Source organism: Phoxinus phoxinus (genome assembly GCF_949152265.1).
Source record: "Phoxinus phoxinus genome assembly, chromosome: 23".
Lineage (NCBI taxonomy): Eukaryota > Metazoa > Chordata > Actinopteri > Cypriniformes > Leuciscidae > Phoxinus > Phoxinus phoxinus.
Genome location: NC_136898.1, coordinates 785,213 through 796,257, shown reverse-complemented (window position 1 = coordinate 796,257; position 11,045 = coordinate 785,213). Strand labels below are relative to the sequence as shown.

At 50.6% G+C, this 11,045-nt stretch overlaps 1 protein-coding gene across 3 annotated transcripts in view; it reads right to left on the bottom strand.

The window, feature by feature from the left end:
• Positions 1–11,045, bottom strand: part of arvcfa (ARVCF delta catenin family member a) — a 59,953-nt gene continuing 48,908 nt past the window's right edge. For all 3 annotated transcript variants that reach the window (XM_079599893.1, XM_079599892.1, XM_079599894.1), the window contains exons 18-19: positions 2,137–2,240; positions 1–512 (exon numbers count right to left, since the gene is read on the bottom strand). In XM_079599893.1, the coding sequence (XP_079456019.1) occupies positions 2,148–2,240 (93 nt within the window). In that variant the 3' untranslated portion in view covers positions 1–512; positions 2,137–2,147. The remainder of the gene's footprint in view (positions 513–2,136; positions 2,241–11,045) is intronic.

Below are 11,045 nucleotides of genomic sequence, written 5' to 3'. Positions count from 1 at the left end.
TTTTCTGTTAGATGCATGACGTAACAGATTTATTAAGAACTCATTGATTTTTATTTTCCAAGCCATTAAATCACTGATGTTATGAAACAAATGTAGTATGAATGCCTTAAAATCTCTGATATATTCTCTGATTTAGACTATAATAAGTACAATTTCGGTTTTGCCTGTAGAGTATTAATATAATCATATAATGTTATTATTTAATTTTGTGCATAAAACTTTAGACACAGAACTGAAATCGTCTGTGTGGATGATCAGAAATATATGGAACACTATTATACAATTTAGAGACTCGTCAACAACAACAAAAGCAATAGAAACAACACAAGATTGGTGTTTAGTCAGATCTACGAGAGACTCGGCTCATCATGAGTCTGGAGTTTAACAGTGAGAGTCATGTCCAGGTCCAGACGGCTCGGGTCTCAGCATGTGTGTGTTGTGTTGCTGTCGTCTTCTCTCGTCTGATGCTGAGATGAGTTGTGCTGACCGTCCGTCTAACTGCAGATCTGACCCTGAGGAAACATATTACATCAAACTCGACATGATGGTTAATGCGTTCATTGATAACCGCAATTTAGGGTGTAACAATAATATATCGCAATACAAAAATGCAACAATATATATCGTGGATACTGACAAGTATTGGGAACAGTTCATCCAAATTTTAAATTGTGTGTGTGTGTGTGTTTGTGTGCTGATGTGTGTGTGTGCTGATGATGTGTGTGTGTGTGTGTGTGCTGATGTGTGTGTGTGCTGATGATGTGTGTGTGTGTGTGTGTGTGTGTGTGCTGATGTGTGTGTGTGCTGATGATGTGTGTGTGGTGATGATGTGTGTGTGTGTGTGTGCTGATGCGTGTGTGTGCTGATGATGTGTGTGTGTGTGTGTGCTGATTGTGTGTGTGTGCTGATGTGTGTGTGTGCTGATGATGTGTGTGTGAATGTGTGTGTGATGCTGATGTGTGTGTTGATGTGTGTGTGCTGATGTGTGTGTGTGCTGATGATGTGTGTGTGAATGTGTGTGCTGATGTGTGTGTGATGCTGATGTGTGTGTGTGTTGATGTGTGTGTGCTGATGTGTGTGTGTGCTGATGATGTGTGTGTGTGTGTGTGTGCTGATGTGTGTGTGTGTGTGTGCTGATGTGTGTGTGTGCTGATGTGTGTGTGTGCTGATGATGTGTGTGTGAATGTGTGTGCTGATGTGTGTGTGATGCTGATGTGTGTGTGTGCTGATGTGTGTGTGTGTTGATGTGTGTGTGCTAATGTGTGTGTGTGTGCTGATGTGTGTGTGTGTGTGCTGATGTGTGTGTGTGCTGATGTGTGTGTGTGTGTGTGTGTGTGTGTGTGCTGATGATGTGTGTGTTGATGTGTGTGTGCTGATGTGTGTGTGCTGATGTGTGTGTGATGCTGATGTGTGTGTGTGTGTGTGTTGATGTGTGTGTGCTGATGTGTGTGTGTGCTAATGTGTGTGTGTGTTGATGTGTGTGTGCTGATGTGTGTGTGTGTGTTGATGTGTGTGTGCTGATGTGTGTGTGTGTGCTAATGTGTGTGTGTGTGCTGATGTGTGTGTGCTGATGTGTGTGTGTGCTGATGATGTGTGTGTGTGTGTGTGTGTGTGCTGATGTGTGTGTGTGTGTGCTGATGTGTGTGTGTGCTGATGTGTGTGTGTGCTGATGATGTGTGTGTGAATGTGTGTGCTGATGTGTGTGTGATGCTGATGTGTGTGTGTGCTGATGTGTGTGTGTGTTGATGTGTGTGTGCTAATGTGTGTGTGTGTGCTGATGTGTGTGTGTGTGTGTGTGCTGATGTGTGTGTGTGCTGATGTGTGTGTGTGTGTGTGTGTGTGTGTGTGTGCTGATGATGTGTGTGTGAATGTGTGTGCTGATGTGTGTGTGTGCTGATGATGTGTGTGTTGATGTGTGTGTGCTGATGTGTGTGTGCTGATGTGTGTGTGATGCTGATGTGTGTGTGATGCTGATGTGTGTGTGTGTGTGTGTGTTGATGTGTGTGTGCTGATGTGTGTGTGTGCTAATGTGTGTGTGTGTTGATGTGTGTGTGCTGATGTGTGTGTGTGTGTTGATGTGTGTGTGCTGATGTGTGTGTGTGTGCTAATGTGTGTGTGTGTGCCGATGTGGTTTACCGTGAGCCGGATCAGACCCATGAGTCGAGTGGTTGAGGCGTTCGCTCCACTAACCCGACCGCGGGCCGGCTGGTCCTGATGAAAGGCCTCTTATCACACACACCCTGAAACACAGCAGCAGCTTCTTACACACACACACGACGTCCCGGGGGAGATTGGTGTTTAAACCATTAAAATAGGAATAATCTTTAACACATTTTTAATAATATTAGCATGAAGAGTGACACTACTGTTATACTGTATACTTATATAAAAGGTCTCATTATTAATGTCATTATTATGGTGTTCTGAATGTATTTTAGCATAATGAGTGTGTGTGTGTGTGTGTGTGACGTCATCGCCGGCAGGAGTGAGAGCGGTTACACACACTGAGTGGCAGAAACACTGAGTGGAAGCATATATATATATATTGTATTGTTATATATTGTATTGACAACTCATCAATTTAATATTTACCATCGTAATATTCTGCATTATTGGATGTTTTTAAATAAACACTGACAAAAAACTACACAAGTTTTAGTGCTGGACGATATGATGATATATATAACACTGATATCAGTGATCACATGGATTTAGAGCGATAGGACCCTATTGTAACGCTCTGAAACGCAAGTAACTCTGTGGGCGGATCCCGGCGCTGTTGCTGTTATACCGGCGGGATAAACGACTCTTGCGCCCGACGCAAATCTAAAATGTGTGTGTCTGAAGTCGCTTCATTATTCATAGCTGTGGTTTGGGCGTAACGTGCAATAAACCAATCAGAGCGTCCTCTCACATTCCCTTTAAGAGCCGGCGCGCTTGTTCCACGGCGGATCGCTATTATAACGGCGGATCGCTATTATAACGGCGGATCGCTATTATAACGGCGGATTGCTATTATAACGGCGGATTGCTATTATAACGGCGGATCGCTATTATAACGGTGGATCGCTATTATAACGGCGGATCGCTATTATAACGGCGGATTGCTATTATAACGGCGGATCGCTATTATAACGGCGGATTGCTATTATAACGGCGGATCGCTATTATAACGGCGGATCGCTATTATAACGGCGGATTGCTATTATAACGGCGGATTGCTATTATAACGGCGGATTGCTATTATAACGGCGGATTGCTATTATAACGGCGGATCGCTATTATAACGGCGGATCGCTATTATAACGGCGGATTGCTATTATAACGGCGGATTGCTATTATAACGGCGGATTGCTATTATAACGGCGGATCGCTATTATAACGGCGGATTGCTATTATAACGGCGGATCGCTATTATAACGGCGGATCGCTATTATAACGGCGGATTGCTATTATAACGGCGGATCGCTATTATAACGGCGGATCGCTATTATAACGGCGGATTGCTATTATAACGGCGGATCGCTATTATAACGGCGGATCGCTATTATAACGGCGGATTGCTATTATAACGGCGGATCGCTATTATAACGGCGGATCGCTATTATAACGGCGGATCGCTATTATAACGGTGGATTGCTATTATAACGGCGGATCGCTATTATAACGGCGGATCGCTATTATAACGGCGGATCGCTATTATAACGGCGGATTGCTATTATAACGGCGGATTGCTATTATAACGGCGGATCGCTATTATAACGGCGGATTGCTATTATAACGGCGGATCGCTATTATAACGGCGGATCGCTATTATAACGGCGGATTGCTATTATAACGGTGGATCGCTATTATAACGGCGGATCGCTATTATAACGGCGGATCGCTATTATAACGGCGGATCGCTATTATAACGGTGGATTGTTATTATAACGGCGGATCGCTATTATAACGGCGGATTGCTATTATAACGGCGGATCGCTATTATAACGGCGGATCGCTATTATAACGTCGGATCGCTATTATAACGGCGGATCGCTATTATAACGGCGGATCGCTATTATAACGGCGGATCGCTATTATAACGGCGGATTGCTATTATAACGGCGGATCGCTATTATAACGGCGGATCGCTATTATAACGGCGGATCGCTATTATAACGGCGGATCGCTATTATAACGGTGGATTGCTATTATAACGGCGGATCGCTATTATAACGGTGGATCGCTATTATAACGGCGGATCGCTATTATAACGGCGGATTGCTATTATAACGGCGGATTGCTATTATAACGGCGGATCGCTATTATAACGGTGGATTGCTATTATAACGGCGGATTGCTATTATAACGGCGGATCGCTATTATAACGGTGGATTGCTATTATAACGGCGGATCGCTATTATAACGGCGGATTGCTATTATAACGGCGGATTGCTATTATAACGGCGGATCGCTATTATAACGGTGGATTGCTATTATAACGGCGGATCGCTATTATAACGGTGGATTGCTATTATAACGGCGGATCGCTATTATAACGGCGGATCGCTATTATAACGGCGGATCGCTATTATAACGGTGGATTGCTAATATAACGGCGGATTGCTATTATAACGGTGGATCGCTATTATAACGGCGGATCGCTATTATAACGGCGGATCGCTATTATAACGGTGGATTGCTATTATAACGGCGGATCGCTATTATAACGGTGGATTGCTAATATAACGGCGGATCGCTATTATAACGGCGGATCGCTATTATAACGGCGGATCGCTATTATAACGGTGGATTGCTAATATAACGGCGGATTGCTATTATAACGGCGGATCGCTATTATAACGGCGGATCGCTATTATAACGGCGGATCGCTATTATAACGGTGGATTGCTATTATAACGGCGGATCGCTATTATAACGGCGGATCGCTATTATAACGGCGGATCGCTATTATAACGGCGGATCGCTATTATAACGGCGGATCGCTATTATAACGGCGGATCGCTATTATAACGGCGGATCGCTATTATAACGGTGGATCGCTATTATAACGGTGGATCGCTATTATAACGGCGGATCGCTATTATAACGGCGGATCGCTATTATAACGGTGGATCGCTATTATAACGGTGGATCGCTATTATAACGGCGGATCGCTATTATAACGGTGGATCGCTATTATAACGGTGGATTGCTATTATAACGGTGGATTGCTATTATAACGGTGGATCGCTATTATAACGGCGGATCGCTATTATAACGGTGGATTGCTATTATAACGGTGGATTGCTATTATAACGGCGGATCGCTATTATAACGGTGGATCGCTATTATAACGGCGGATTGCTATTATAACGGCGGATCGCTATTATAACGGTGGATTGCTATTATAACGGCGGATTGCTATTATAACGGCGGATCGCTATTATAACGGTGGATCGCTATTATAACGGCGGATTGCTATTATAACGGCGGATCGCTATTATAACGGCGGATTGCTATTATAACGGCGGATTGCTATTATAACGGCGGATCGCTATTATAACGGTGGATTGCTATTATAACGGCGGATTGCTATTATAACGGCGGATCGCTATTATAACGGCGGATCGCTATTATAACGGCGGATTGCTATTATAACGGCGGATTGCTATTATAACTGCGGATTGCTATTATAACGGCGGATCGCTATTATAACGGCGGATCGCTATTATAACGGCGGATTGCTATTATAACGGCGGATTGCTATTATAACTGCGGATTGCTATTATAACGGCGGATCGCTATTATAACGGCGGATCGCTATTATAACGGCGGATTGCTATTATAACGGCGGATCGCTATTATAACGGCGGATCGCTATTATAACGGCGGATTGCTATTATAACGGCGGATTGCTATTATAACGGCGGATCGCTATTATAACGGTGGATTGCTCACTTTAGGGAAGTGGATTTGAAACGGGTACACGGCGCCACTCAATTGACGCGAAGTGGGACGCACTCCGTGGACGCTGCGCAGCGCCCCCTAGATGATTTTTGGGGGGCCCCGTGACGCCCCTTCCCGCAAGGGGCCGTCCCCAAGGTCACCTGAGAGGTGGTCCCAAGACTCTGGACCCCCCAGGGGCCACATGGGAGGGGCCAGAAGTTACCTCACCAAAACCGCAGTTCGGGCATCGGCCACCAGGTGGCTCACCGACGTCCCACCCGCAACCTATTCGACGGGCGTCGAGTAAGTCAGGGGTGGGCGTCCACGGGGAGCCTAGACGTCCCCCTAACAGCCTAAATTGTCCACGGGGAGCCTAAACGTCCCCCTTACAGCCTATTCACCCTTACACGCTCCACGCCATTGGCCGAAGTCGCGGGGTGGGCGGGGCCGTCCACGAAGTGCTTAAACGTCCCCCTAACAGCCTAAAGTGTCCACGGACAGCCTAAACGTCCCCCTAACAGCCTAAAATGTCCACGGGGAGCCTAAACGTCCCCCTAACAGCCTAAAATGTCCACGGGGAGCCTAAACGTCCCCCTAACAGCCTAAAGTGTCCACGGACAGCCTAAACGTCCCCCTAACAGCCTAAAATGTCCACGGGGAGCCTAAACGTCCCCCTAACAGCCTAAAGTGTCCACGGACAGCCTAAACGTCCCCCTAACAGCCTAAAATGTCCACGAGGAGCCTAAACGTCCCCCTAACAGCCTAAAATGTCCACGGGGAGCCTAAACGTCCCCCTAACAGCCTAAATGAAGCCAGGGGGTGGGGATCGATCACTGACACGCCCCCTGTCCACGGACAGCCTAAACATCCCCCTAACAGCCTAAAATGTCCAAGGACAGCCTAAACGTCCCCCTAACAGCCTAAAGTGTCCACGGACAGCCTAAACGTCCCCCTAACAGCCTAAAATGTCCACGAGGAGCCTAAACGTCCCCCTGACAGCCTAAAATGTCCACGGGGAGCCTAAACGTCCCCCTAACAGCCTAAATGAAGCCAGGGGGTGGGGATCGATCACTGACACGCCCCCTGTCCACGGACAGCCTAAACATCCCCCTAACAGCCTAAAGTGTCCACGGACAGCCTAAACGTCCCCCTAACAGCCTAAAGTGTCCACATAGGTTACAGGTGGGATGCTGTTTTTGATCGGGAATATCTCAGGAACCAAGCCGACTTGGGGCTCCATACTCTGTGGTCATGGGGGGCCCAATGGTACCCCCCAGTGCCCGGAGTATGGAGCTCCAAGTCGGCGTGGTTTTCGAGAAACACCCGGTCAAAATCCCATCTTTGACCGGGAATATCTAAGGAACCAAGCCGACTTGGGGCTCCATACTCTGTGGTCATGGGGGGCCCAATGGTACCCCCCAGTGCCCGGAGTATGGACCTCCAAGTCGGCGTGGTTTCCGAGATACACCCGGTCAAACCTGGACAGGAAGTGGCCGTATCTCGGAACCGGAAAGGCCCAGGAGCTGGAGACGGTGGGGTCTGAAGGGGACCTAAGGGCCCTCCTCCTGCCCGGAGTTTGGAGCTCCAACTCGGCTTAACTCCCAAGATACACCCGGTTATACATAGGGGACTTTTGGACAAAACGGTCCATATCTCGGAAAGTACGAGTCCCAGCGGGTCGTCCTTCGGGTTGGTGGGGGTCCCCCAGGGGCCCTCTCAGACCTCAGAGTCCTGAGCCTCTGGGGCCCTTCCTTCTGAATGACACCCTTTCCTGTTGGCCCCCGTATCTCGGCCTGTGGGGGAGCTAGAAGCACGGGCCAGGGTCCGTTGGAGAGGGCCCCTCGGGACCTTACTTTGACCCGAGTTTGGTGCATCTAGGCCGCTTGGTCGCGGAGTTATAGCCGTTTATGAGTTCCAGTTGGGGAAGTCCCACCTGCAACTTATTTGACGGAGCCCCTGTAGGCTCCCCATGGACATTGCATTAAAAGGTCATTTTTCATAAATAATGTGTTTTTTTTGTGGTCAAACCTACTGTACACCACTCAGGGGACACAGCTCCACACACTGATGTACATTACAGCCATTAATTATGCATAATTTGCATAAAATCATACTGTCCACCAACTGCTCACAGGGGCACCGTCAAATAAGTTGCAGGTGGGATGTTTTGGTTGAAGTCCCACCTGTAACTTATTTGACAGGGTCCCTGTAGGCTCCCCGTGGACATTGCATTAAAAGGTCATATTTCATAAATCATGTGGTTATTTGTGGTCAAACCCTACTGTACACCCTTCAGGGGACACACCACAACACACTGATGTACATTACAGATATTAATTATGCATAATTTGCATTAAATCATACTGTCCACCAACTGCTCACAGGGGCACCGTCAAATAAGTTACAGGTTGGATGCTGTTTTTGACTTAGAAATTTTCAGCGGGTGGATCCTCAGGAACCTTGGGTTGGAGAAAGTGGATCCTCGGGAACCTTGGGTCTGATTCTCTGAAAATTGTAATTTATGAGGTGAAACCTACTGTACACCACTCAGGGGACACGAATCAACACACTGATGTACATTACAGCCATTAAATATGTTTTATTAGCAAAAATCTGGACTGTCCACAGAGAGCCTATTTTGACCCGGTCAAATAAGTTACAGGTGGGATGCTGTTTTCGACTTAGATTTTTGGAGTGTGTTGGCTCCAGAGCTCCGACAAGGGACCCCCACCTAGGTACACCTTTTGCCCGACTTGGAGAACCAGAGCTCCGGGCTGGGACCCCTACCTTGGTCCACCCTCTGCCCGACTTGGAGAACCAGAGCTCCGGGCTGGGACCCCCACCTTGGTCCACCCTCTGCCCGACTTGGAGAACCAGAGCTCCGGGCTGGGACCCCCACATAGGTCCACCCTCTGCCCGACTTGGAGAACCAGAGCTCCGGGCTGGGACCCCCACCTTGGTCCACCCTCTGCCCGACTTGGAGAACCAGAGCTCCGGGCTGGGACCCCCACATAGGTCCACCCTTTGCCCGACTTGGAGAACCAGAGCTCCGGGCTGGGACCCCCACCTTGGTCCACCCTCTGCCCGACTTTGAGAACCAGAGCTCCGGGCTGGGACCCCCACCTTGGTCCACCCTCTGCCCGACTTGGAGAACCAGAGCTCCGGGCTGGGACCCCCACATAGGTCCACCCTTTGCCCGACTTGGAGAACCAGAGCTCCGGGCTGGGACCCCCACCTTGGTCCACCCTCTGCCCGACTTTGAGAACCAGAGCTCCGGGCTGGGACCCCCACCTTGGTCCACCCTCTGCCCGACTTGGAGAACCAGAGCTCCGGGCTGGGACCCCCACCTTGGTCCGACCTCTGCCCGACTTGGAGAACCAGAGCTCCGGGCTGGGACCCCCACCTTGGTCCACCCTCTGCCCGACTTGGAGAACCAGCGCTCCGGGCTGGGACCCCCACCTTGGTCCACCCTCTGCCCGACTCGGAGATCCAGAGCTCCTGCACAACTTGGGCCTCCACCATCACCTGTGCACCGGCCGAACCCGGGGGTCCCACACTTAAGCCCGGGCATTATTGTCCCAGCCACTCCGCGCCACCAGAGAACCGGGCCACTGGTAACCCAAAATTAACTTAGGTTTTGGCGGCCGGCCTGGTTCCCTGGTTCCGTACGGCCGGGGTTCTTCGGCCTCAGGCTGACTCAGGGATCCAGGGCTCTGGGCAGGGACCCCCACCGTGGTCCACCCTCTGCCCGACACAGAGAACCAGAGCTACCCCACTACACCCTCACCTGCGCACCGGCCGAACCCGGGGGTCCCACACTTAAGCCCGGGCATTACTGTCCCAGCCACCCCGCGCCACCAGAGAACCAAGCCACTGGTAACCCAAAATTAACTTAGGTTTTGGCGGCCAGCCCGGTTCTATGGCTCCGCACGGCCGGGGTTCTTCGGCCTCAGGCCGACTCACAGATCCAGGGCTCTGGGCAGGGACCCCCACCTATGTCCACAGTCTGCCCAGACTTGGAGAACCAGAGCTCCGGGCATGGACCCCCACCTTGGTCCACCCTCTGACTGACCTTGAGAACCAGAGCTCCGGGCTGGGACCCCCACCTTGGTCCACCCTCTGAACGACTTGGAGAACCAGAGCTCCGGACTGGGAGTCCCAGCTTGGTCCACCCTCTGACTGACTTGGAGAACCAGAGCTCCGGGCTAGGACCCCCACCTTGGTCCACCCTATGACCGACTTAAAGAACCAGAGCTCCAGGCTGGGACCCCCACCTTGGTCCACACTCTGACCGACTTGGAGAACCAGAGCTCCAGACTGGGAGCCCCACCTTGGTTCACCCTCTGCCCGACTCAGAGTGCCCACTGGCTGGGCTTGGATTGCTCCTGGAGGCCCTCTCCCTCCAGGACTTCCAGGGCTCCATGGCATGGCCCGATTTAGATTGTATCCCCAGCCATATTGACTCTGAGTGGGTGTCACAATGGTCTGTGGGAGGGTGCCGTGTCCCTCAACCACACTCACCTTCTCCCATACAACCCCGAAGGCTCGTTTTAGGACCGTCTTAGCTCCAGGTGGAGCTCCAGGGGTGGCGGTTAAATCTGCCTTTGACCCAGGAAAGGCCACCCTTCCCGGGGCAGGCCGAGGAGTCACGAGTGTATGGAGTCCCACGGGTAACGCACATTGGACTTGGGTTTTGGAGCTACTTTGCCCGACTCAGAGAACCAGAGCTCCAGACAGGGACCCCCACCGTGGTCCACCCTCTGCCCGACTCAGAGAACCAGAGCTACCCCACTGCACCCTCACCTGCGCACCGGCCGAACCCGGGGGTCCCACACTTAAGCCCGGGCATTACTGTCCCAGCCACCCCGCGCCACCAGAGAACCAGGCCACTGGTAACCCAAAATTAACTTAGGTTTTGGCGGTTGGCCCGGTTCGCTGGTTCCCTGCGGCCGGGGTTCTTCAGCCTCAGGCCGACTCACAGATCCAGGGCTCTGGCCAAGGACCCCCACCTATGTCCACCGTCTGCCCAGACTTGGAGAACCAGAGCTCCGGGCAGGGACCCCCACCTTGGTCCACCCTCTGACTGACTTGGAGAACCAGAGCTCCGGGCTGTG